Consider the following 27,805-nt stretch of genomic DNA (forward strand, 5'->3'; position numbering starts at 1 on the left):
TCCCAGGAGCATCAAACTGCATCTTCCCTTGTGAGTCACTGCTTCCCAGGCATGACATGAACATTGGCCAGTTGAAGACACTGTAGCTCTGATTATACACAATAGTTTTATTTTATATTATAGAGGGTCCTGAGGCTACTCCTCTCCTCTCAGAAATAGAGGCAGTTAAAAGTTTCAGGCAAAGCTTTTTTCAGAGATATAAACACTGAAAAGTTTCAAATATTGCTTAGCATAGAGGAGCACATTGGGATCAAGAGTTTGGAGTTGAAACTGATTGGTGGATCTTGTCTAGTCTACACAGTGAGTTTTGGGACAGTCAGAACTACACTGTTATCCTTTCTCAACACACAAACAGAAACAAAACACAAGAACAAAGACATTTGACCACTTGCTTCTAAGGAACCCTAATATAACTTTTTGATTCACCAGTTAAAATTTTTCAGAGACTTGCCTGTTTCTGTCACAGTTGGGATGAGTAGGCATTGTTCATGTTTCTGGAGGAAAAGTTCACACAACATTCACAAAGGATCTCAAGGGCTGGATAGGAAAACATCCATGAGTTTGGTCTGGCTGTTGGAGTCAAGGAAAACCAAGAAGAACCTCTGAGAGAAAAAGACCAGCTTTGCGCACCCTCAGGTGAGGGGGGAGGCATCGGAATGTCACCAGGTTCATTTTATGTTATGTCTTGGTCCACGGTCACTGGGAGCATTCAGGCAGAAGTGGATGTTTAAAATGGACATGATCTTTAAGAAGAGACCACAATCAGATTTGCGTTTGTAATCCCAGTCCACATGAAGCTGAGAGATAAGAGGAAGAAGACTGAAAACTGCATGAGATTCAAGAGATTCTGTCTCAGAAACTAACACAAAGCCTAAAGGACCAGAAAGAGGCAGAAGCCACATATTCTGTAGCCCAACCCACCACAGCACTGGTAAAGGAAGCATCATGTGTCTGAGAAGAGGAGTTCCTCTTCCTCAAGGGATACTCTTTTTACATCTTCATGACATGAAGGAGAAGACAGCCTTCATAGCCCATACACTTTGTTTCTTTCCATTTGACAAAGGGACCAACTATCTGCAAAATTGTGGCAATTGGAAGATGCCATGACAACTTTTCTCACATCCCTGCTGTGTGTTGGTGAGATTCCAAGATGGGGAGGGAGAATTCTTGTCTGAGAGGGAATCCACCCCACAGGCATACCTTGTGCCCTCAGGAAATCTCAGCAGCTTAGATGTCTGGAAGTTGAGGGCTTTCTGATATTTCAGCGCAAACACAGGTATCTCTTTTGCAGCACTGAGTCATCTGGTCCTCTGGATCCCAGCATTGGCAGGTGAGTGTCTTCACAGCTGTCCCAGATTGAACATCATTTGTGGGGACCACAGAAAACTCCTGAACAGAGCAGATGGAGAACAACAGGTGTGGGCTGATGCTGGGTGTGCCTGAGAATGTCCTGGGTCTGAGAGCTCATATCTGAGAGGGAGTTCTGGGGAACCAATTGTCATTTTCCTTGCAGGGGTCTTCTCTAAACCTATACTACAAGCCCTTCCAAGAAATGTGGTAATGACTGGAAACCAAGTGACATTCTTCTGTCAAGGGCCCTTAGAGGCCAAGGAATACCGTCTCTGCAAAGAAGGAAGTCCAGATTTCTTGGTACCAACAACCCTAATAGAAACTGAGAACGTGGCCAAATTCTCTATCTCATCAATTGAATGGATCAATGCAGGCCAATATATGTGTGAATATAAAAGCCCCAATGGCAAAAGAGAACACAGTGACTACCTGGAGTTGGTGGTGACAGGTGAGAGGACCCCTCTACAACCATCACATGCTATAAAGCATCTGCCTTGCGGAAAGGAGTATATTCACAGTAGTTTCCCCTTTTTAAATATGCAAAGGAAAATGCTTCCTATGAGGGTCATATGTGCATATGAGGATAAAGCAGACATTATTAAAATTAATAAATAAAGGCCTTAATGTGTGGACAGATAGTTGTCTGCAAGTGGATTTGGGAACTGTCGTTAGGTTGAGTTGATCTGAAGGTCTGTTTAAACACATGACACATTCATGTATGTTTTTTGCCCTCTTCTCTCTTAGGAGTTCACAGGAGCAGTGTGAGCCTGTCAGCCCTTCCCAGCCCAGTGGTGACTGTAGGAGGAAATGTGACCCTTCAATGTGTGTCACAACATCCATATGACAGGTTCATTCTGATGAAGGAGGATGAGAAGTTCTCCCCAGCTTTGCCCTCACAGAATATACACCCTGAGCTCTTTGGAGCCCTGTTCACAGTGGGTCCTGTGACCCCCAGCCAGAGGTGGAGGTTCACATGCTATGGGTATTACTTGAGCACCCCCCAGGCATGGTCAGTGCCCAGTAACCACCTAGAGCTCCTGGTCTCAGGTAAGGAAATGCAGGACTTCATTTGATGGACATTACAACTGACATAGGATCCCAGGAAAGGACCTGGTATGTTGTGGGTGAATGAGAGCCAAGAATACTGAACCCAATGTCATAAAATGTGTGATACAGCCAGACTTGAGGTGTAGAAACTAGGATTGATAGTAACAAAAGAACCTAAGATCCAGAGAAAAGTGTGATCTTTACGTGTCCTTTTGGTATTGCAGATCAGATTACATGTCCCTGAACTGGTGACCTTCTCTGTGATATTTTCCTAACAGATGCACCTCTTTTTTTCCACTTCTTTGCAGGGACCCTTCACAAACCCCGAATAGGGGCTCATCCTGGCTCTGTGATCCCCTCAGGGAGTCCTGTTACCATCAGGTGTCAGGCAACCTGAGAAACCCTAATCTCTGTGATATATAAAGAGGGAAGCCAAGAGCCCTGGGTCCAACCGACTCAAACAGACAACACTGAGGCAAAACTCACCATTCCATCTGTGACACAAGTGCAGGCAGGCTGATATCACTGTTACACTCACACCTCTGTGGGATGGTCAGATCGCAGTGACCTTTTAGAGCTGGTGGTGACAGGTGAGAAGACACCAGAAATCTTAACCCCAGATGTCACTCTCAAGAAAAGACTGCACTAACAGTACCTCTCATCAAAGGACAACCATGGGGGGCAATTCAGGCTTTGTGATCCTCTTTAATTTTCCATGTGTGTTTCTTCTAGGAGTCTACAACAAACCCACCCTGTCAACCATACACAATCCTGTTGTAAACTTAGGAGGGTCTGTGACCCTCTCTTGTACCTCAAGTCAGAGATACGACTGGTTCATTTTAACTAAGAATGATAAGAAGTTCTCCATCCCTCAGAGCTCAAGACACACACACACTGGGATGTTCCTGGCTGAGTTTCCAGTGGGTCCAGTGACCTCTAGCCAGAGGTGGAGGTTCAGATGCTATGGCTATTACACAAATAATCCTCAGGTGTGGTCAGAAGGGAGTGAGCCCCTGGAGCTGCTGGTCTCAGGTGAGGAAGCCTCAGACTCCCTGTGGAATCATGTTGCACCTGACACAGGTTTCCTGTAAAGACCATAATGTGTGATATGTCTGAGCACCCAGAGCTCCTGAGATAATTGACACAGCATGCAGACTTTTGGATATGATAAAATAAAAGGGAGATTATTGAATCTACTTTTAAAAAGGAACTACTTGTTTTATTTATTTATTTATTTATTTATTTATTTATTTATTTATTTATTTATTCATTTATTTATTTATTTTGGTTTTTCGAGACAGGGTTGCTCTGTGTAGCTTTGCACTTTTTCCTGGAACTCTCTTGGTAGGAAGTCCAGGATGGCCTCGAACTCAAAGAGATCCGCCTGGCTCTGCCTCCCGAGTGCTGGGATTAAAGGCGTGCGCCACCACCGCCTGGTGAACTACTTGTTTTAAACAGGATAAGTAATGAATTTTTTTGTCTGAATTTGTCAAATGTTAATGGACTGGACATTGTTATCTATTAACAGAGTTTTTCATCTGAATCTGTCAAATGTTAATGGACAAGACATTGTGTATGTAATTCTTGACTGTGAATATTGTATATACTTATTGGATATAGTTTTTCTTGTATTAGTTATAAGCTTTTTAAAATTTTAGCAAAAGAGGAAATGTGGTGATATTATCTTCCCCAAAATCTTGTGCACCCTAATAAACTTATCTGGGGTCAGAGAACAGAACATCCACTAGATATAGAGGCCAGAAAATTGTAGCTCACAACCTTTAGTCTTAGCATTCCAGAGGCCAATATCTGCCTGGATCTCTGTGAGTTCAAGGCCACACTGGAAACAGCCAGGCATGGTAACAAGAGCCTTTAAATCCCAGGAAGTGATGGCAGGAAGCCAAAAGGTATTTAACTCATGAGGACAAGGAACTAAAGCATGGTTAAGCTTTTAGGCTTTTGAGCAACAGTTCCGCTGAGATTCATTCTGCATGAGGACTCAGAGGCTTCCAGTCTGAGGAAACAGGATCAGTTGAGGAATTGGCAAGGTGAGGTGGCAGTGGTTTCTTCTGTTTCTCTGATCTTCTAGCATTCTCTCCCCAATAACTGGCACCAAGTTTGTTTTTATTAATGAGGCCTTTTAAGATTTGTGCTACAGACTGTGCGAGTCAGTGTACAGAAAGTGAGGAGAGAGCATAGTGAGATGAGATCTTGGGAGGCTCATGAGACTGAGTCTTTCCACGACATTACTGGTCCTTTTGCTATTTAGGAGAACATTTCAAGATCAGTAGCATGTTTGACTCTTACTGTGAAACTGCTCAAAATCTCACCTCTTTCCCACCTACTTTCTTAAAGGAAACCTCAAGAAACCCACCCTCTGGGCTGAGCCAGGCTCTGTCATCAGCACAGGGGATCCTGTGACCATCTGGTGTGAGGGGACCAAGGAAACCCAAATATATTTCCTGTATAAAGAAGGAAGTCCAGCATCCTGGTTCCATCAAACTCCAAAAGATCCTGGTAAAAAGGTCATGTTCTCCATAGCGTCCATGGAAAAGCATCATGCAGGGCAATATCGCTGTTACTCTTATGAATCTACAGGGTGGACAGAGCACAGTGACTCCCTGGAGCTGGTGGTGACAGGTGAGAGGACACTGTCACAATCTTTGCCTCTGTCCACAGGAAATAGTCTTCTATAGGTGTGCTTCCACAGCCCATCTGCTGGAAGTGGCTGTGTTTCATTTGACAGACTGCCTGCTCCTCTCCTAGGTGTTTACCATGGCAAACCTACTCTGTCAGCTTTGCCCAGCCCTGTGGTGACCTCAGGTGGGAATGTGACCCTTCAGTGTGTCTCATCCAAAGGATATGATGGGTTCATTTTGACTGGTGCAGATCTGAATTTCTCCAGGTCCCAAAAGGCACAGTTATTACACACTGGACAGTCCCAGGCTCTGTTTCCTCTGATCCTTGTGACATCCAGCACACATGGGCCCTTTCGATGTTATGGAAACTATACAAATACCTCACATGTGTGGTCCGAGGCCAGTGACCCTCTGGAGATACATGTCTCAGGTAAGAAAGTCCACATTCCCACAAGTGAGTGACACCAGACACTCTTTGTCATTAGTGCTGCTGCCTCAAGGTGGGATTGAGGCCATGATGCCTGAAGGGAACTCTTGATTCCTAAGGCCCAGAGTAGAAAAGGCCATGGCACTTTCAAAGTAAGATGAGATATGGAATGTAACAAGAGCCAGGTGGATGACTTCCTGATGCTGTTCCTTCCAGGGCTGTCAATGAAGCCCACTTTGTTGACCCCAAAAGTCCCTGTCCTGGTCCCTGGAGAGAAGCTGACACTCAAGTGTTCCTCTGAGATAAGTTGTGACAGATTTGCTCTTTCAAAGAGGGGAGAAGTGACCTCACTCAAGTTTGTGTTCATCAGCCCCAGGCTGGTCATTTTCATGCCAGCTTCACCTAAAGCTCTGTGAATTTCTCCATTGGTGGTCAATACAAATGCCTTGGTGCACAGAGCTTCTCCTCTGAGTGGTCAGCCCCCAGTGACCCTCTAGACATCATGATCACAGGTGAGCAATGTAGTGCATTTAGTATGGACCCACCTTGGCACAAAGTCAGTTGGGTGGAGACCTGGGATTCATCATCAAGATGAGGATGAACATGTCAGGGATGAACAGGTCTAGGAGCAAGAGAGTGGAGAAGGGACTGTTTTTTACAACATAGAGACTAGGTTCTGAAAGAGGGTGGCTTAGAGCAATGACTGTAGCCCTTCAGTCACTTATTTTTTTATCTTTAGGATACCTCCCTGTTATACCTGTTCTCTCAGTGCATCCAGGGACTACTGTGTCCTCAGGAGAGAATGTGACTTTACTGTGTTAATCATCAGTCCCAGTAAACACATTCTTTCTGTTCAAGGAAGGTTTGGCCATTCCTACCTGCCACAAAGTTCAATGCCTCAAGAGCTACAATATAAGGCAGAATTCTCCATGAGTGCCATGACCTCTGTCTTTGGGGGTTCTATTTTTATTTTTTTATGGCTGGAGAGACAGCTGTGGGTGCTGGGAACCGAACTCTTATATTTTTGGTTGTGAGCCTAGCCTTTAACGGCTGAGCCATCTCTCCAGCCCCTTTGGGATTCTTATACATGCTTTGGTTCTAAGAGCTCAACTCCTTACATGTTATCATATCCCAATGTCTCCATTGAGGTCACACTCTCAGGTGAGGTGATCCTGACTTTTGTGGGCTACAAGGGGTATCCAGGATAATTGAATTATCAAGCCTGTGGCTGGGATAGGAGTAAGTTCATCCAAAGGAGGGTTATGAAAAGAGGGTCTCCTATGCAGAGATTTAGAAGTGAACTAAGATTTCTCAATGACCATCTCACTCTCTTCTTGGGAACCTAGGATATTCCAGGTAGGAAGCTGGGAGGTTCTGAAGAGGCTGCAGTGTAGACATAAGACTGAGAAGATATGAGATAGTTAGTGCAGGCTTCCACACATCATTCCCACAACAAATTTCCCACAGTCTTCTAGGGTCCAAAAATCCATTTCCATAGAGGTTTTAGATTTTCTTGTCTAGGGAAGTTGTTTCACCCTGAGTGTGTGCAGACTGTCTGTCCCTATGAGTCTACATTCCTTTATCAGCTTGGCTGATGTCCAAGCTACTAGGTGTGAAGCAGAGACCCCAACATGGTCTCCAGAAACCCAGAGGCTCAGAAGCTAGGTTGCATTAGCTGCATCCTGATGAAGAGTGGTCCTGTTGATCTGTCCTAGGCTCAAACACATGAAATGAGAGGAGGAGTCAATTCCCCTGAGTTTCACCCTCCAAGTGTGTCAGGCCATGAAAAACAGCTCTTCATCCCTGTTGTATCTGAAGCAGATGTCTAAGCAAGAACTCTATTGCAGGGTGGGTCCAGCAGGGATAAAGCTAGTTATGTGGTTGGTACATTCTTGTCTGGAGAGTTTGACATGCACTACCCTCTGTCTTGTGAGGTTCTAGTTTCTCCATGTGTAAATAGAGAAGGCCTGGCAAAGACATTAAGTTCCTTTTAATGATGATCTCATCTGTTTCACATACTTATAGAGAAAGATTCAAGATCTCTGTTCCACAGTGGTTCTGCCCCATCTAAAACTGTGTTGAAGACATTGTGTTGGGGTGTGGTACAGGGCTAGGACAGGACATTCAGGATCTTTCCTTCCAGTTCATGAGGTTTAGCTCCAGTTTACAGAACAAAGTGGGGGACAGATAACCTGGACTCAGTCCTCAGCTATGCACCATCCTTCAGGCTGATCTAGGGCAGGAAAACTGACTGAACGTCTTCAGAGATGGTCCTGTGTTGCATGGCTATGAGAATGAGATACAGCAAATTCAAAGACCCAAATTGGGGTACTCATACAGTAGGTATTCTCTCTCTCTCTCTCTCTCTCTCTCTCTCTCTCTCTCTCTCTCTCTCTCTCTCTCTCTCTCTCTCTCTATTTATCTACCTACCTATCTACATTTCTATCTATTTATCTATCTATCTACCTACCTCTCTCTCTATCAATCTATCTAACTATCATCATTCTATCTATTATCTATCTATCTATCTATCTATCTATCTATCTATCTATCTATCTATCATCTATCTATTGTTCATTCATACAGTGCATTCTAATTGCAGCTTCCCCTCCCTCCATTCATTCAAGTCCCCCACATGTCCACTCTGCTTCAGATTCACAGAAAAGAGCAGGCCACTGCGGGGCCTCAATTGAACATGGCACAATATGATACCATAACATCAGACATAGACAGTCACATCAAGGTTGGTTGACATCACCCAATAGAAAGAAGAGCATCCTAAAGGCAGGCAAATGTGTCAGATACACTTTCATCACTACTGTCGGAAATCACAACGAACACCAAACCAACAACCATAATATAGATGCAGGGGACCTAGTGCAGCTCCATGCAGACTCTGATTGTTTTTTTTTTTCATTTTCACACAGTAGTTTATCATTCACAATTCCTCATTCATGATGTCCCCTGGCTCATAGCACTGGAAAGATATCTGCTGTGATGGGGGTTTCGGTGGCTGACTTCCTACTGCTCCTCTTCCTCACCCTCTCCCTTCTCCTCACACTCAGGCATGAGAAGAAAGTCAGGAAGGGGGTGAGTAGGATGTGGGAAGCCTGGGTTTCAGTGGGGAGTGGATCCCACTGTGGGCTATCCAAGCAGGGACTCAGGGCACCAGCCTCACTGAAAGCCTAGACTGGGACAGATTAACTTAGAAACACTTCTGCAGAATCTGAACACAAAATGTTATCTGGAAACGTGTAATATCCTGTATTGTATAGACTTTTTTTAACTCCTTAAAGATTTTTAACATTTATGCAATGAGTTATAAGGGTCCCTTCTAGTCCTGAAGGTGCTAAGTAAGGGTCTCCAGCTATTAATATATCTCTTATTTATTTATTTATTTATTTATTTATTTATTTATTTATTTATTTATTTATTTTAAATAAGACATTTTCCATTCATACTACATATCAGTCACAGATTCTCCTGTCCTCCCTCCTCATACTCCCCAGCCTTTCCCCCAATTTTCCCCCTATTCCCACCTCCTCCAAAGCAATATCTTTCATGGGGAGTCAGCAGAGCCTGGCTCATTCATCTGAGCAGGTCTAAGCCCCTCCTCCCTATGCCAAGGATGTGAAAAAGTGTCTCACCATAGGCGTTAGGTTCCAAGAGCTGTCTCATGCACTAGAGACAGGTCACAGTCCCACTTCCTGGGGTCCCCCAAAACAGTTTAAACTTAACAACTGTCTCACTTATCAAGAGGGCCTAGTCCAGTACCCTGGGGGCTCCTCAGCTATTGGTTCACAGTTCATGTGTTGCCATTAATTTGGCTAGTTGTCTCTGTAGTTTTTCCTATCATGGTCTTGATTTCTCTTGCTCATAGAATCCTTCCTCTCTCTTGTCAATTGGACTCCTAGAGCTCTGCCTGGGACCCAGTCGTGGATCTCTGTATCTGCTTCCATCAGTCACTGGATGAGGATTCTATGATGACAGTTAAGGTATTCAGCCTTCTGATTCCCAGAGTAGGTCAGCTCAGGCACATAGTATCATATTGTGCCATGTTCAATTAATGCCCTCCAGTGGCCTGCTCTTTTCTGGGGCAAGGGTAGTGAATCTGAAGCAGAGTAGATGTGTTTGTGAGGAATTGAATGACTGGAGGGAGTGGAACTCTTGACCATTGCCAGTAGTCTATTGTGGAATCATCATTGTGGATTCCTGGGGAACATAACCTAGCACTCTGTTTCTTTGTATTTGCACGGTGTCTTCATTTATCATGGTATTGCTTTCCTTGATCTTCCACTCTGTTCCTGATCCAGCTAGAAGCTAAGCTCTCTTTCCTCTGACTCTTGCCCTTCATTACCCCCCTCACCCCTAGTCTGCTCATGTAGATCACATCCATTTCCGTCACTGGGCAGTGACTGTGTCATTCCTACAGACCTCTTTACTAACTAACCTCCCAGGAGCTGTGGGTTCCAGTCTGGCTATCCTTTGCTTTACATCTAGCATCCAATTATGAGTGAGTACATACCATGTTTGTCTTCTGAGTCTGGGTTACCTCACTCAGGACAATTTTTTGTACTTCCATCCATTTGCCTGTGAACCTCATGATGTCATTGTTTGTCTCTGCTGAGTAGTATTCCATTGTGTATATGAATCACATTTTCTTTATCCATTCTTGAGTTGAGGGGCATCTAGGTTGTTTCCAGGTACTGGCTTTATAAATAATGCTGCTGCTATGAACATAGTTGAGCATGTGTTTTTGTGGTATGATTGAGCATTACTTGGGTATATGCCCGGGAGTGGTACAGCTGGATTTTGAGGAAGATTGATTTCCAATTTTCTGAGAAACCACCATACTGATCACCACAGTAGGTGTATCAGTTTGCATTCCCACCAACAGTGGAGGAATATTCCCCTTGCTCCATATCCTCTCCACATAAGCTGTCTCCAGTGTTTTTGATGTTAGCCATTCTGACAGGGGTAAGATGGTGTCTTAGAGTCATTTTGATTTTCATTTCCCTGATGATTAAGGATGTTGAGCAATTCCTTAAAAGTATTTCAGCCATATGAGCTTCTTCTGTTGAGAATTCACAGTTTTAACTCTACAGCCCATTTTTTTAATTGGTATGTTAGTATTTTGATGTCTAGTTTCTTGAGTTTTTTATATATTCTGGAGATCAGCCCTCTGTTAGATATGCAGTTGGTGAAGATCTTTTTCCATTCTGTAGGCTATCATTTTGTCTTCTTGACAGTGTCCTTTTCCCTACAAAAGCTTCTCAGTTTCAGGATGTCTGATTTATTAATTGTTGCACTCAGTGTCTGTGCTACTGGTGTTAGATTTAGTAAACGATTTCTAGTGCCAGTGCATTCAAGACTACTTCCTACTTTCTCTTCTATCAGGTTCCAAGTAACTGGATTTATGTTGAAGTGTTTCATCCACTTGGACTTGAATTTTGTGCATGGTGACAGATATGGATCGATTTGCAATCTTCTACATGTTGACATCCAGTTATGCCAGCACCATTTGTTGAAGATGCTTTCTTTTTTCCATCGTACAGTTTTAGATTCTTTGTCAAAAATAAGGTGGTCATACCTGTGTGGATTAATGTCAGGGTCTTCAATTCGATTCCATTGGTCCACATGTCAGTTTTTATGCCAGTACCAAGCTGTATTTATTACTGTAACTCAATATTGTCGCTTGTATTCAGGGATTCTGATGCCTCAAGATGTTGTTTTATTTTACAGGATTCTTTTAGCTATCCTGGGTATTTTGTTTTTCCATATGAAATTGAGTATTGTTCTTTCCAGTTCTGTGAAGAATTGTGTTGGGATTTTGATGGGGATTACATTGAATCTGTAGATTGCTTTTGGTAAGATAGCCATTTTTACTATGTTAACCCTACCTATCCATAAGCACAGGAGACCTTTCCATTTTCTGATGTCTTCTTCAATTTCTTTCTTCAGGAACTTAAAGTTCTTGTCATACAGGTCATTCACTTACTTAGTTACATTTACCCCAAGGAATTTTATATTATTTGTGGCTATTGTAAAGGGTGATGTTTCTCTGACTTCTTTCTCGGCCTGTTTGTCATTTGTATATAGGAGGGCTACTGATTTTTTTGAGTTAATCTTGTATTCTGCATATTATTGAAGGTGTTTATCAGCTGTAGGTGTTCTTTGGTCAAATTTTTGGGGTCACTTATGTATTCTAACATATCATCTACAAATAGTGAAAGTTTGATTTCTTCCTTTCTGATTTGTATCCCCTTGATCTTTTTTTGTTTTTTTTTATATCTCTAGCTAGAACTTCAAGTATTATGTTGAATAAATATGGGGAGAGCAGAAAGCCTTGTCTTGTTTTTGATTTTAGTGGAATCAGTTTGAGTTTCTCTCCATTTAATTTGATGTTGGCTGTTGGCTTGCTGTAAATTGCCTTTATTATGTTTAGGTATGTTCCCTGTATTCCTGATCTCTCCAAGACCTTTATCATGAAAGGGTGTTGGATTTCGTCAAAGGCCTTTTCAGCAACTAATGAAATGATCATTTGGGTTTTTTCTTTCAGTTTGTTTATGGTGTATTACATTGAGAGACTTCCATATGTTGAACCAACCTTGCATCTCTGGGATGAAGCCTACTTGATTATGGTGGATAATTATTTTGATGTGTTCTTGGATTCTGTTTCCCAATATTTTATTGAGTATTTTTGCATAAATGTTCATAACAGAGATTGGTCTGTAATTCTGTTTCTTTGTTGTATATTTGTTAGATTTTGGAATTAGAGTAAGTGTAGCCTCAATGAAGGAGTTTGGTAATGTTCCTTCTGTTTCTTTTGTGTGGAAAAATTTAAAGCTAATTAGTATTAACTCTACTGTGAAGATCTGGTAGAATTCTGGGTTGAAACGATCTGATTTTGGGCTCTTTTTTGGTTGGGAGAATTTTAATGACTGTTTCTATTTCCTTAGGGGTTAATGGACTATTTAAATAGTTTATCTAGTCTTTATTTAACTTAGTATGTGGACCTTATCCAGAAAATTGTCCATTTCTTTTAGATTTTCCAATTTTGTGGAGTACAGTTTTTGAAGTATGACTTGATGATTCTCTGGATTTCCTCATTGTCTGTTGTTATTTCTCCCCTTTCCTTTCTGATTTTGCTAATTTGGATGTGCTCTCTCTGCCTTTTGGTTAGTCTGGATAAGAGGTTGTCAATTTTATTAATTTTCTAATAGAACCAACTCTTTGTTTCATTGATTCTTTGTATTGTTCTCTTTGTTTCTACTTTATTGATTTCAGCTCTCAATTTGATTATATTCTGGTCTTTATTTCTCCTGGGTGACTTTACTTCTTGTTCTAGAGCTTTCAGTTGTGCTGTTAAGTCACTAGTGAGAAATTTCTCCAACTTCTTTATGTAGTCATTAAGTCCTATGAATTTTCCTCTTATAACTGCTTTCATGGTGTCCCATAAGTTTGGGTATGTAGTATATTCATTCTCATTAATCTCTAGTAAGTCTGTATTTTCTTTCTTATTTTTTCCTTGCGCCATTTGTGATTCAGTTGGGCTTTATTCAGTTTCCATGAGATTTTAGGCTTTCTGTAATTTTCCTTGTTGTTGAAATCTAACTTTAAACCATGGTGGTCTGATAAAATGCAGGAGGTTTTTCCATTTTTTTGTATCTGTTGAGATTTGCTTTTGACCGAGTATGTCATCAATTTTAGAGATGGTTCCATGAGGTTCTGAGAAGAAGGAATATTCTTTTTTGTTAGGATGGAATGTTCTGTAGATATTAAGTCCATTTGAGTCATAACATCAGTTTAGTCCTTTATTTCTCTGTTATGTTTCAATTTGGCAGATCTATCCAGTGGTGAGAGTCAGGTGTTGAAGTCTCCCACTATTAATGTTTTAGGTTTTATGTGTGATTTAAGCTTTAGTAATGTTTCTTTTACATATGTGTGTGCCCTTGTGTTTGAGGCATAAATGTTCAGAATTGAAGCTTAATCTTGGTGGATATTTCCTGTGATGAGTGTGTAATGTCCTTCTTGATCTCTTTTGATGGATTTTAGTTTGAAGTCTATTTTGGTTGATATTAGGATAGCCACACCAGCTTGCTTCTTAAGATCATTTGATTGGTAAGACTTTTCCCAGCCTTTTATAGTGACCCATAAGTTTGTGTATATTGTGCATTCATTTTCATTGAATTGTAGGAAGTCTTTAATTTCTTCCTTGACCCAGATGTGTTGCAGTTGAGCATTGTTCAGTTTCTATGAGTTTGTAGGCTTTCTGTAATTTTTGTTGCTGTTGAAATATAACTATAAGCTATGGTGATCCAATAAGGTATAGGGGGTTACTTCATTTTTACTTCTATCTGTTGACGTTTGCTTTGTTACTGAGTATGTTTTTGATTTTAGAGAAGGTTCCATGAACTGCTGAGAAGATATCTATATTTTTTATGTTTGTGTGAAATGTTCTATAGATGTCTGTTAGGTCCATTTGAGTCATAACATCTGTTAGTTCCCATATTTCTCTGTTAAATTTCAGTCTGGCAGACCTCTCCATTGGTGAGACTGAGGTGTTGAAGTCTCCCACTATTAGTATGTGGGGTTTAATGTGTGATTTAAGCTTCAGTAATGTTTCTTTTACAAATGTTAGTGCCTTTTGTTTGGGGCATAAATGTTCAGAATTGAGATTCCATCTAGATGGATTTTTTCCTGTGATGAATACTACATCCCCTTCTCCATTTCTTTTGATTAATTTTACTTAGAAGTCTTCTTTTAGATATTAGGATAGCTACACCAGCTTGTTTCTTGGGTCTATTTGATTGGAAAAATCTTTTCCCAGGAATTTATTCTGTGGTGATGTCTGTCTTTGAGCTCGAGGTATGTTTCTTGTGTGCAGCAGAATGATGGATCCTGATTTTCTACCCATTCTGTTAGCGTATGACTTTTTATAGGCAAACTGAGTCCACTGATATTAAGAGATATTAATGACCTTGATTGTTAATTCCTGTTATTTTTGGTTTTGTTGGTGGTGCCAGCATTGTGTTTGTGTTTCCCTTCTTTGGGATTTGCTTGTCTGAGGCTATATATGGCCTGTGTTTTTGTGGGTGCAGCTAACTTTCTTGGTTTGGAGTTTTCCTTCTTGTGCTTCCCATAGGGCTGGATTTGTGGATATGTATTGTTTAAATCTGTTTTGGTCATGGAATATCTTGTTTTCTCAGTCAATAGTAATTGAAAGATTTGCTGGGTATAGTTGTCTGGGCTGGCATCCCTGGTCCCTTAATGTCTGTGAAACATCTGTCCAGGACCTTCTGGCTTTCCTAGTTTACTTTGAGAAATTATGTGTAATTCTGATAGGTCTGTGTTTATATGTTATGTGGGCTTTTTCCTTTCCAGCTTTTAAAAGTCCCCATTATTCTTAGGTTTGATCTTCTCTCGATGTCCCAGATTTCCTGGATGATTTTTGTTAAGAATTTATGTGATTTAACGTTTTGTTTGCCTGATGATTCTTTTTCTTCTATTGTGTCTTCAACATGGATTCTTTCTTCCATCTCTTTTATTCTGTTGGTTTGCTTGCATCTGTAGTTTCTGTTCATTTACCCAGATTTTCACTTCCTGAATTCCCTTAGTTTGTGTTTTCTTTATTGCTTTTATCTCAATTTTCAAGTCTTGAACTGTTTTCTACACATGTATGATTATTTTTTTGGCTATCCTTAATGAATTTATTCATTGTTTGCTAGTTTTTTTTGTTTGTCTTTTTTCTCCATTTCTTTAAGGAAGTTTTTATTTCCTATTTAAGTGCCTGTATCATATTCATAATGTTATTTTTAAGGTCATTTTCTTTTGCTTCATCTGCATTGTGTTGCTCAACTCTTACTGTTGTAGAATCACTGGGTGCTGCTGATCACTTGTTTGTGCTTCTATGGGTGGGGAAGGGGCATGGGATGTTTTCCTGAGGGCAAAGAGTCTACCAAGTGTGACTGTCCAGGCAGGAGTTCAGATACACATTTCTTCTTCCAATCAGTACAGGTGGGGTCAGTCTTAGGTTAACTCTTTATTAGAACATATCTGCTTCCATTAAACTAACAGTTTAATAATTAGGGAAAGATTTAAACAGAAGCATTATGGGAACTAGCTGGGGTGAATTCAGAGAGAGAACCCCAGATTGTCATTATTTTTTCTAAATTTTTCTTTATTAAGAAATTTTCTACTCACTCAACATACTATCCACAGATAGATCACCCCTCTTCCTTTCTCCCACCCTCCAGCACTCTTTCCCAAGCCACCCCGCATCCCCGCATCCCCCAAATCGAGGTTTCCCATGGGGAGTCAGCAGAGCTCAGCACACGGAGCCTACGCAGGTCCAAGCCCCCTCTCACCTTCCCACTGCACCAAGGCTGTTCAAGGTGTCACACCAAAGGCACCAGATTCCAGAAGCCTGCCTATAGACCAGGGACAGATCCCAATCCTCCTGCCTGGTGCCTCCCAAACAGTTCAAGCCAAAAACCCATCTTCCATATCCAGAGGGCCTCGTCCAGTCCCATGGGGGATCCACGGCCACGAGTCCACAGTTCATGGGCTTCTGCTAGTGTGGCTGGTCATCTCAGCACATCCTCCCATCATGATCTCAATGTCCCTCACCTGCAGTATCTCTTCTCTCTCATCAATTGGATTCCCAGAGCTCAGCCTGGGAATGGATTCCTGACCATGGATTTCTGTATCTGCCTCCATCAGTCACTGGACAAAGGCTCTATGATGACAGCTAGATTATTTGCTAGGCTGGTCACCAGAGTAAACCGGTCCAGGCACCCTCTGAACCACTGCCAGCAGACCAAGGTGAGGTCAATCTCGTGGATTCCTGAGAGGCTCCCCAGCACCCTGCCTCTTCATATACCTGTGATGTCCTCATCTATCATGGTATCTTCCTCCCTGGCCTCCCATTCTGTCCCTGTTCCAGCTTGACCCTCCCATTTCCCTATGTTCTCATCCCCCATTCCTTGCCTTCTGCCACCCCCCAACACCCAGTCCACTCATGTGGATCTCATCCACTTCTCTTCATAGGGTCATCTAAGTATCACTCCTAGGGTCTTTTCCTGTTAGCTAACCTCTTTGGAGTTGTATGTTGCAGTCTGTCCATGCCTTCCCTCACATTTAGTATTCACTTATGAGTGAGTACATACTATGTTTGTCCTTCTGAGTCTGGTTACCTCACTCAAGATGACATTTTCTAGATCCATCCATTTGCCTGCAAATTTCATGTCATTTTTTTAAAACTGAGTAGTACTCCATTGTGTATATGAGCCATATTTTCTTTATCCATTCTTTAGTTGAAGGGTATCTAGGTTGTTTCCAGGTTCTTGCTATTATGAATAATGCTGATATGAACATAATTGAGCATGTGTCTATGTGGTAAGATTGAGCATTCCTTAAGTATATGCCCAAGAGTGGTATAAATGGGTCTTGAGGAAGACTTATTCCCAATTTTCTGAGAAACCACCATACTGATTTCCAGAGTGCCCATACAAGTTTGCATTCCCATCAACAGTGGAGGAGGGTTTGATCTTAGCCATTCTGACTGTGTAAGATGGTATCTCAGAGTTGTTTTGATTTGCATTTCCCTGATGACTAAGGATGTTGAGCAATTCCTTTCAGCCATTTGAGACTATTCTCTGGAGAAGTCACTGTTAAGCTCTGTAGCCCATTTTTTTTTTGGTTTTTTTTATTATTATTATTATTATTATTTTACAACACCATTCAGTTCAACATAATAGCCACAGAATCCCCTGTTCTCCCCCTCTCGCCCACCCCTCCCCCCAGCCCACCCCCCATTCCCACCTCCTCCAGATCAAGGTCTCCCCCGAGGACCGGGGTTGACCTGGTAGACTCAGTCCAGGCAGGTCCATTCCCCCCTCCCAGACCGAGCCAAGTGTCCCTGCATAAGTCCCAGGATTCAAACAGCCAACTCATGCAACGAGCCCAGGACCTGGCACCAATGCACAGCTGCCTCCCAAACAGATCAAGCCAACTGACTGTCTCACCCGTTCAGGTGGCCTGATCCAGTTGGGGGCCCCTCAGCCTTTGGTTCATAGATCCTGTGCTTCCATTCATTTGGTTATTTATCCCGGTGCTTTATCCAACCTTGGCTTCAACAATTCTCGCTCATATAAATCCTCTTCATACTCACTAATTAGACTCCCAGTGCTCCACCAGGGGCCCAGCCGTGGATGTCTGCCTTCAGATTCCTCAGTCCTTGGATGGGGTTTATGGCATCACTATTTGGGTGTCTGGCCATTCCATCACCAGAGTAGGTCAGTTCCTGCCGTCTCGCGACCATTGCCAGCAGTCTTTTGAGGGGGTATCTTTGTGGATCTCCGTGGGCCTCCCTAGCTCTCTGCTTCCTCCCCTTCTCACCTTCCCATGTGGTCTTCATTTACCATGGTCTCCTATTCCTTGTTCTCCCTCTCTTTTCTTGATCCAGCTAGGATCTCCCACTCTTTCCCTATACTGTCGCCCTTCATTGTTCCCACTCATGACCAGGCTATTCATGTAGATCTTGTCCATTTCTCCGTGTCTTTTTTGGGGTCCCGTTTTCCAGGTAGCCTCACTGGTGATGTGAGTAGCAGTCTAGTCATCCTTGTTCCACATCTAGCATCTTCCTATGAGTGAGTACACACCATATTTGTCTTTCTGAGTCTGGGTTACCTCACTCAGGATGATTTTTTCTAGATCCATCCATTTGCCTGCAAACCGTGTGATGTCGTTGTTTTTCTCTGCTGAGTAGTATTCCATTGTGTATATGTGCCACAATTTATTTATCCATTCTTCAGTTGAAGTGTAGCCCATTTTTTAATTGGATTGTTCAGTCAGTATTTTGATGTCTAGCTTTTTGAGTTCTTTATATATTTTAGAGATCAGCCCTCTGTCAGATGTGGAGTTGGTGAAGATCTTTTCCCATTCTGTAGGCTGTCATTTGGTCTTATTGACCGTGTCCTTTGCTCTACAAAAGCTACATTTCATTTTCAGGAGGTCCCATTTATTGTTGCTCTCAGTGCTTGTGTTACTGGTGTTATATTCAGGAAGTGATCTCCTGTGCAAATTCATTCCAGACTACTTCCTACTTTCTCTTCTATCAGGTTTAGAGTAACTGGATTTATGTTGAGGTCTTTGATCCACTTGGACTTGCGTTTTGTGTGTGGTGACACATATGGATCTATTTGAAATCATCTGCATGTTGACATCATTACTCTTTGCACCAGATATCATGGGTCACTGAGAATACAGCTTTGTGGCTGGATCTTGTGTTCTCAGCCTGTGAATCAGTCCAAACAAATCTCTAGGGGAATTAGCATCCAGGACTCTATACTTCAGATTGATCTGTGAGCACAGTAAGGCTACTTCATTCTAAACTGAGAAACCATATTTTCCATCTGATCTCTCTGTAGTGTTACAAATAAGAGCCATGGCCACAAGTCTTGAATTCAGAGCATAGTCAGGTTGAAGATACAAAGCCAAAGACCACAAGGAAGCCTGTCATAGCACAGAAATCATTGATTTCAGATCTTCCTGAAGTTATGTGATGAGAATAATGCAAATTTCCAGGAAAGAAGATAAAACTGCACAAAAGAATGAGTACTTCACATATCCCACATTCCTTGGCTTTTGAGCAATGACTGAGACTACCACCCAGCCACAAAACTTGACAGAAGCCTAACACAAGCAACAATAGGTCCAGCCTATATTGTTTGCTCCCAGGGTCCATGGAAGAGTCTACCAACCAGCTGAGGACTCTAATCTGAGGAATATTCAACGAATCTAAGCACACTGAGTTCTTTAGATCATTCATTTTATTCTTCTATGGTGATTTTATCTGTACAGTTTCTTTCCTGCTCTCTCACTTAGCTCTCTTTCCCTCCTCCTCTCAGTCCCTCCTGGTGTTGTCTCATCATTCTACCTAGTTCTTTCCATCTCTGTCCTCATCTTTGTTCTTCTCCATAAATCCTCCCAGTGCTCTCAGAGAACCAGTATATATGCCCACACAGTAATTTTTTGGTAAAGTGATGTGAGGCTTGAAGTTTTCAGGGTCTCAGAGAGAGGTGATAAGGGCCCACACATAAAGCAATTAATTGTTAGCTTCCAATTACAACCCAAATGGGGAGTGACTAAAGGGCAGTTCTCTGGTAGTGTCAACTAAAGGCTAATAACAATTAGGGAATTTATGTGCTCAAACTATAATCTAGAAATGGCTAAGTAGAATGTTAGGGGTCAATAAGTCACAAGAAATAAACTATCTTTGGTGCCACTTTTCCCACTCATCCCAGCTGCAGCTGCTTCCTGATAGGGAGGGGGACATATGTTAGGTGTCCAAGCAACCTATGTCAGAGCATGTAGTATTTGGTTAGTAAAAGCCCTTTCACTTAGAGTAATTGCTGAGGAGAAAATCTAGGAATAGCACCTGGCTGAGGAGGAGTTAAAATTTAATTTGCACAAGAAGGAAGCTTGACACCTATCACCTGTCTGGCCTTGTAGGCAATTTCCTTGGGTCAGTGGGAAGTAACTGCCTTAATTCAATATCTAGCAAATGGCTAAAACATCATCCCAGTAATGTGAGCAGTAAATCTCTTAAATTAGGGTCTTATGTAAATAACCCAGGGTGAAGGTAAGGGGTTGAGGATTTAATTCTTAGCGGTTCTTTTCTCTATCTGTGAGTGAGATGAGCTAATGTTTATCTATGTGCAGTTTGTCCTTGGAAAAAAGGTATCTTTGCTGATATACTTTTGTCCGGAGAATGGCCCTGGCCAAATTTATGTGAATGAAAAATTAGCACAGCTAGGGACAGTTGTCCAATTACCCCAATGTGTAGGGAGAGTTTTGTCCAAGAATGAGATGCAGTCGTGAGATTACATGTACACATTACATGGAGGTGCATGGTAAGTGGGGAGACTCATAGCTGTTAATGAACAAGAAGTTTACAGAAAGAGACAGCCAGTTCATTCAATAGGCAGTAATTCCATAACGCCTTGTGTGATGGTTTCCTCTAACGGAACCCTTAGTTCTGATAGGTTGACCTTCCGAACTCTAAGTTGTCACTGCTGTGTACTCTGATGGAATTTTGCTACCAGTGGCTCTCAGTAGAAGCCATGATAGGTGAGTAAGAAAAATTCTGGTTTGGCATGGATAGAGAAGATCAAGTTGAATACTGAGGAGGGAGCTGTTCAGAGTGGAAATTTTGTGGTGGCTTTGGTTTGTCCTGACTTGTTTGTTCACAATCTGCAGTCTCCCAGGATCACACAGTGGAAAACCTCATCCGGATGGGTATATCTGCCTTGATCCTCACAGCTCTTGGGATTTTGCTGTTTGAGGCTTGCCGAAGCCAGAGAATGACCCAGAATTCATCCTAGAAGTATAGAGGAGAGACCAGAGTATGCCTAGTCTGGTGATCAAGTCTTGGAAATCATTTTGAGGATCTCAGGTGCTTTTTAAGAGAAAATTCAGTACTTAATTTTGTGAATTATTTGTGATAAACTATCTGAAAAGATAATGTGTTTTGGTTGCAGGAAAAGACCTAAATATTGGGGTAATCAGCTCTTCTACCACCCCATTAAGACTCTTACCCTGTACTTTGTTGTGCACTTTTGAAGATTTTCCATTCCTCTATTTTAAGTCCATGATGTAAGGTAACATCTAGTGTCACCAAAGAGGTTTACATTCCCACCTCTGTATATATTTTGCATTTCCCCAGTCTCATGTGATATTTTCCTTTATTAAACATCACCACATGCCACATTGTGTATTATGAGATGATCTGTCCTGAAGAGATCTGTAAGGTCACACCTAAATCAATAAATTCATATACCTGTGGTTATCAGTCTCCTAAGTTACTCTTTATCTCCCAGGGACCCTGATGAATTATTACTGGATTATATTAGCACACAATTCAATTCCTGCAATGCCATCTTTCATTTCTGTACCAGGTCTTCTCTTTTTGTGGCCCTCTATCATTCTTTCATATAGCAAATAACATCCTCATAAAATGATGAGCAGTTGGAGTTGCCTGATACTGGACTTCTTCCAAAAATTATCAGCTAATTTAATCATATTCTTTTTTAATGATACAGTGTCAACTGTCAAGTTATAGAAATATAAAGTGAAATGATATGAATCCAAGGGGAAATCAAAGCTTGAGTTTGGAATTTTCATGATTAATCACTAGAACTGGTGATGTAGATAATATCTTTGAATAATATCTGCATGGGCTAATGACAGCTCTTCTCCTAGGGATGGATTCAAAGTGACCTTTAAACTGAAACTGATACCTACATATGAGATTGTATTTGAAAGTTTTCCTGTGTCTCTCCCGGTTCTGCAGCTGCTCAGACCCAAACACACAGAGGTTTATGTTATTTATAACTGCTTGACGATTAGCTCAGGCTTATTACTGACTAGCTCTTTACACTTAAATTAATCTATAATTCTTATCTATGTTAGTCATGTAGCTTGGTAACTTTTCTCAGTTCTGCCTTGTCATCTTGTTTCCTCTGTGTCTTGCTTGGGACTCCTGACTCTTTCCTTCTCCTCAGCATTCTCCTAGGCTGCTCACCCCACCTATACTTACTGCCTGGAACATTCTCTTCATCTGACTGACAATTTCCAGCCTGTATGAATTCCATTTTAGTTCCTAGTTCTACTTTAGATACAGCTTTAAGTGACTCCTCACTCTGCAATGGCAACAGAACATTCGAAATTAAATTACATAAAGACCAAATTTTTAATGGTAGTTCTCTCCTTTTTATAAGACTTTCTATACATAAGTTTATTTTACTCTAAAGAAACAATTTGCCTAAATTGTTTTTTTTATTTAAGATTTTTTAATTCATTTTGCATAACAACCACAGAATCCCCTCTCATTCCTTTTCACTCTCCTCTAGTCTTCCCTGATGACCCACTCCATTCCCTTCTTCAAAAGGGTAAACCTCCAATGGGGAGTAGGCAGAGTACATTCAGTTGAGCCAGGACCAAGCTCCTCCCCCCTGCATCATGGTTCAGTGAGGGAATCCACCAGAGTTAATGGCCCCCCCAAGAGCCAGGTCACACACCAGGGATAGATCCTGATTCCATTGCCCAGGCCCCTCAAAGAGACCAAGCTGCATAACCATCTCCCATATGCTGAGGGCCTAGTACAGTCCCATGAAGGCTCTACAGGTGTAGAACTAAACTTCATGAGTTCCACAAGCTTGATTCACTTCTCACTGTAGATTTCCCCATCATGATCTTGAGCCACCTTGGTCATAAAATCACTGTGCCCTCTCTTCAACTGGACTCCCAGAGCTCGGCCTGGTGTTTGGCTGTGGATCTCTGCATCTGCTCCCATCAGTTACTGAATTAAGGCTCTATGATGACAGTTAGGGTATTCACCAATCTGATAACCAGGGTAGGCCAGTTCAGGCACACTCTCCATTATTGCTAGGATTCTAAACTGGGGTAATATTTTTGGATTCCTGGAAATTTCCCTAGCCAATAATGTCTTCCTATTTCAAGATATCTCTTTCATTCCTCTCCCACTCCATCCTTCCCCCAGCCAACCATCACATTCCCTCATACTTTCATCAGATATCCCCTAACCTCTATTGACCCACTTACCCCTAGTTTACTCAGTAGATTTCATCCATTTCCTCCCCTTCCCAGGATGATCTATACATCCCTCATGGAGTCCTCCTTGTTAGCTAGCTTCTTTGGAATTGCAGATGGTTGTCTGTTTATCTTTTGTTTTACATCTAGTATCCAATTATGAGTGAGTTCATGTCATGTTTATCTTTGTGAACCTGGGGTACCTCACTCAGGATGATAATTTCTAGTTCTATCCATTTGCCTGCAAACTTCATGGTGTCTTTCTTTATTTACAGCTGAATAATAGTCCACTTTGTATATATACCATATTTTCTTCATTCATTCTTTGTTTGAGGGGCATCTAGGTTGTTCCAAGGTTCTGGCTATTATGAATAATGCTGCTATGAAAATATTTGAACAAGTGTCCTTCTTGTATGATTGAGCATGTCTTGGGTATATGCCCAAGTGTGGTATCACTGGGTCTTGAGGTAGATTGAGTCTCAATTTTCTGAGAAGTCACCATACTGATTTCCAAAGTAGCTGTGCAAGTTTACACTCCCACTAGTTGTGTAGAAGTGTTCCCTTGTCTCCACATATTCTCCAACACAAGCTGTCATCAGTGTGTTTGATATTAGTCATTATGATACTTATAGTATTTCAGAGTCCTTTTGATTTTCATTTCCCTGATGATTGAGTATGTTGAACAATTCCTTAAATGTCTTTCAGCTATTTGGGATTCTTTTGATGACAATTCTCTGTCTAGATTGGTAGCCCATTTTTTAATTGGATTGTTTGGTATTGTGATGTCTAGTTTTGTGTGTTCTTTACGTATTTGGATGTCAGACCTCTTTCAGATGTGGGGTTGGTGAAGAAATTTGCATATTCTGTAGGCTATTGTTTTGTCATATTTACTAAGTCCTTAACCTTACAGAATCTTCTCAGTTTCAGGAGCTTCCATTTATTAATTATTGCTCTCAATGTCTGTGCTACAGGTGTTATAATTAGGAAGTGGACCTTAAAATAGAATACTCAACTTCATATGGAAAAACAAAAAACCCAGGATAGCTCAAAAAATCCTGTACAATAGATCAACTTCTGAAGGCATCTCCATCCCTGACTTCAAGCTCTAATATAGAGCAATATTAATGAAAATAGCTTGGTATTGGCTCTTTTTTCTGATGAGCTCTCAACACTTTCTTCCATATCTTCAATCATAACTGAACATGAGGAATGTTGCCTGAAATTAATGGCAGTGCTGTTTAATTAATACCAAAAGCTCTGTAAGCTGTTTTTCCTTCACTTTCACTCATTTTCCTTTTAACGGACATTTTAATAATTGCAATACTGTTGTTCCTGAGAAGGGAAGATTCCTATGAACCCCTGCTAATACTGGAGCCCTCTTACCCTGAGAGAGATTTCCTTCAGTCCTCAGAGATGTCTGGAATCTTGTGTCTTTCTTTTAGCTCCACATTGCTGTGGATATCGTTCTGTATAAATAAAACACTGATTGTCCAGTGGCCAGGCAGGAAGTATAGGCTGAACAAGGAGAGAGGAGAATTCTGGGAAGTGGAAGGCTGAGTGAGGGAGAGACTGCCAGCTGCTGCCATGACAAGCAGCATGTGAAGATGCCAGTAAGCCATGAGCCATGTGGCAAGTTATAGATTTATAGAAATGGGCTAATTTATGATATAAGAACAGTTAGCAAGAAGCCTGCCATGGCCATACAGTTTGTAAGCAATATAAGTCTCTGTGTTTACTTGTTTGGGTCTGAGCGGCTGTGGGACTGGCAGGTGACAGAGATTTGTCCTGACTGGGGGACAGGCAGGAAAACTCTAGCTACACCACATTGGGTGTTAATATGTTGTATATTGTGTGTGGGTATGAGTTCAGGCAGACATGTGGAAAGTTGTACAGAGGCACATCAAGGATGAATTTTTATCCTTTTCTAACTGTAGGGTAGATTCACTTCTATGGACTGAACTACCCTTGGTGAGTAAAGGATCCTTTATTGTTTTACAAATCACACATTTAGCAAGTTCATTCCATATACCAAAATCTTTGAACTAAGCCCCTGAGAGGGATAATGCCAAATGCAAATTCTCAGTTTTACTACAGTTTTTTAATTTTTGTTATGAAATTTGCATTGGCTTTGATCCCCTAGGAAAACTTTCAGATAAAACTTCAAACACAAGGTATGGAGACAAGGGTAACAATCACAAAAGGCAGATCAAGGCTAGATGCTAACCCTCCAGTGTCAAACCAGGTATAACTTGTGGGAATTCTTCCCTCAGGTTTCATGAGTCCAAGGTCCATCTGTTCTACAGAGTGAGTTCAAGAACATCCAGAGGAAAACACTGAGACCCTGTCTCAAAAATATTTAAAAATGTTTGCTCATATCCCTCTAAGGAACACTTATAAAACTCATTGTTTCACCCACTTGATTTGGATAGAATCATGTCTTTGTCTCTGTCATTGATGTGCCTTCTTGGGGAAGTAGCCATTCAGTATTAATGTATCCCCAAGAAAATTTCATACAAAATACCCAAAGCATATCTAGGGCTGGGTATTGAGATGTCCATGATAAGGAACCTACATCATTCTGAATGTGGTCTGGCTGAATTGATATGCTTGAATGATAGAGAAACAAGCAGAAACTCAGACAGAAAAAGATCAATTTAATATCCCTGTTTTATCTAATCTGCTTATCTCCTTGAACACAGGTTTCACCCTCATTCCATTTCCTGGTTCCCCTTTTTCCTTCAAAGTGTACATTTTTTCACTTTCGTTTATAACCTGCATCTTTTTAAATTATAGATATTTGTAAAAGTGACCACTAATAACCACATGACTGAGTCAGTATTAGGCGGTTTTTAAAATTTCATCTGCTAGCTGTGTTAATCCATATCTCTTCATTTTAACCTCAGGGAGACTCTAAGGACAAGGGGGAACACTGAGCAACATTTACACCCAAATATCACAAGAACTATCTCTGGCAATATCCTAAAATTCTTCCCCTCCAAAACCTTTTGAGCCAGGCCCCCACAGTTCCAATCACCCTCAGCACCACCATCTTCCATGTTTCTACTAGTATGGCCCATTGAGCACTACTTGAAGCATTCAACTGCTTTTCTTTCCTTTTTTGCTATCTTTTATTTATTTATTTATTTATTATACATTTTTATTTTATAATTAACTTAATTTTACATATCAGCCATGCATTCTCCTGTCCTCCTACCTCCCACCCCCAGCTTTGGCCCCCAATCCACCCTCTATTCCTACCTCCCCCAAGGCAAGGTCTACCCTGGGGATTCAGCTCAGCCTGGTAGATTTATCTGAGGCAGGTCCAATCCCCTCCTCTCTATACCAAGGCTGAGCAAAATATCTCATCATAGACCCTAGGTTCCAAAAAGCCAGCTCATGCACTAAAAACAGGTCCTGGTTCCACTGCTTGGGGGCCTCCTAAATAGTTCAAGCTAATCAGCTGTCACTTATCCAGAGGGCCTGATCCAGTTCCATGGGGGCTCCTCAGCAATTGGTTCACAGTTCATGTGTTTCCACTAGTTTGGCTAGTTGTCCCTGTGCTCTTTCCAATCATGGTCTCAATATCTCTTGCTCACATAATCCCTCCTCTCTCTGGCCTATTAAACTCCTGGAGCTCCAACTGGGGCTTGGCTGTGAATTTCTGCATCTGCTTCTATCAGTCACGGGGTGAGAGTTTCATCATGACAGTTAGGGTGTTCAGCCATCTGATCACTAATGTAGGTCAGCTGGGGCTTTCTCTCAACCACTGCCAGTAATCTATTGTGGAGGTATCTTTGTGGATTTCTGGGGACCTCTCTAGTACTCTGCTTCTTCCTATTCCCATTGGGTCTTCATTTATCATGGTATCTCTTTCCTTGTTCTCCTACTCTGTTCCTGATCTGGCTGAGACCTCCCACTCCCCTAAATTCTCTTTTACCCTACCCTTGCCCTCCATTACCCCCGCCCCCCGCATGTCCAGTTTGCTCATGTAGATCTCATCCATTTCTCTATGAATGGGCAATCCCCATGTCTTTTTTAGGGTCCTCTTTAATAGGTAGCCTCCCTGGAATTGTGAGTTGCAGTCTGGTTATCCTTTGCTTTACATCTAGTATCCACTTATGAGTGAGTACATACCATTCTTGTCTTTCTGAGTCTGGGTTACCTCACTCAGGATAATTTTTTAACTAGTTCTATCCATTTGCCTGCAAATCTCATGATGCCATTGCTTTTCTCTGCTGAGTAGTACTCCATTGTGTGTATGTACCACATTTTTTAATCCATTCTTCAGTTGAGGGGCATGTAGGTTGTTTCCAGGTTCTGGCTATTACAAATAATGTGACTATGAACATTGTTGATCATATGTCATTGTTGTATGATTGAGCATTCCTTGGGTATATGCCCAAGACTGGTATAGCTGGGTCTTGAGGGAGACTGATTCCCAATTTTCTAAGAAAGCACAGTATTGAATTCCAAAGTGGCTGTACAAGTTTGCATTCCCACCAACAGTGGGTGAGTGTCCCCCTTGCTCCACATCCTAAGCTCCACAACATAAGCTGTCTTCAGTATTGTTGGTCTTAGCCTTTCTGATGTGTATAAGATAGTATCTCAGAGTCGTTTTGATTTGCATTTCCCTGATGATTAAGGATTCAACTGCTTTTTGAATTCACAGTCGAAAGTTCAAATTCCTCCAAAGAAACATGTTTAAGTGTATCAAAATAATACCCCAGTC

At 41.5% G+C, this 27,805-nt stretch overlaps 2 protein-coding genes across 2 annotated transcripts in view; both read left to right on the forward strand.

Moving 5' to 3' along the window:
- The window catches only part of LOC102912671 (leukocyte immunoglobulin-like receptor subfamily A member 6), a 119,262-nt gene extending 97,875 nt beyond the window's left edge, over positions 1-21,387 (forward strand). The window contains exons 7-9 of the mRNA XM_076568755.1: positions 4,753-5,037; positions 5,164-5,466; positions 20,725-21,387. Of these exons, the coding sequence (XP_076424870.1) occupies positions 4,753-5,037; positions 5,164-5,466; positions 20,725-20,849 (713 nt within the window). The 3' untranslated portion in view covers positions 20,850-21,387. The remainder of the gene's footprint in view (positions 1-4,752; positions 5,038-5,163; positions 5,467-20,724) is intronic.
- On the forward strand, positions 936-3,214 carry LOC143272817 (leukocyte immunoglobulin-like receptor subfamily A member 6). Its single transcript, XM_076568840.1, has 5 exons — positions 936-1,137; positions 1,292-1,330; positions 1,514-1,798; positions 2,095-2,397; positions 2,706-3,214. The coding sequence occupies exons 1-5, from the start codon at positions 1,104-1,106 to the stop codon at positions 2,792-2,794; spliced, it is 750 nt and encodes a 249-aa protein (XP_076424955.1). The 5' UTR covers positions 936-1,103; the 3' UTR covers positions 2,795-3,214.
- Positions 21,388-27,805: the final 6,418 nt, after the last annotated feature.

This window comes from Peromyscus maniculatus, chromosome 1 (assembly GCF_049852395.1).
Source record: "Peromyscus maniculatus bairdii isolate BWxNUB_F1_BW_parent chromosome 1, HU_Pman_BW_mat_3.1, whole genome shotgun sequence".
Taxonomy (NCBI): Eukaryota; Metazoa; Chordata; class Mammalia; order Rodentia; family Cricetidae; genus Peromyscus; species Peromyscus maniculatus.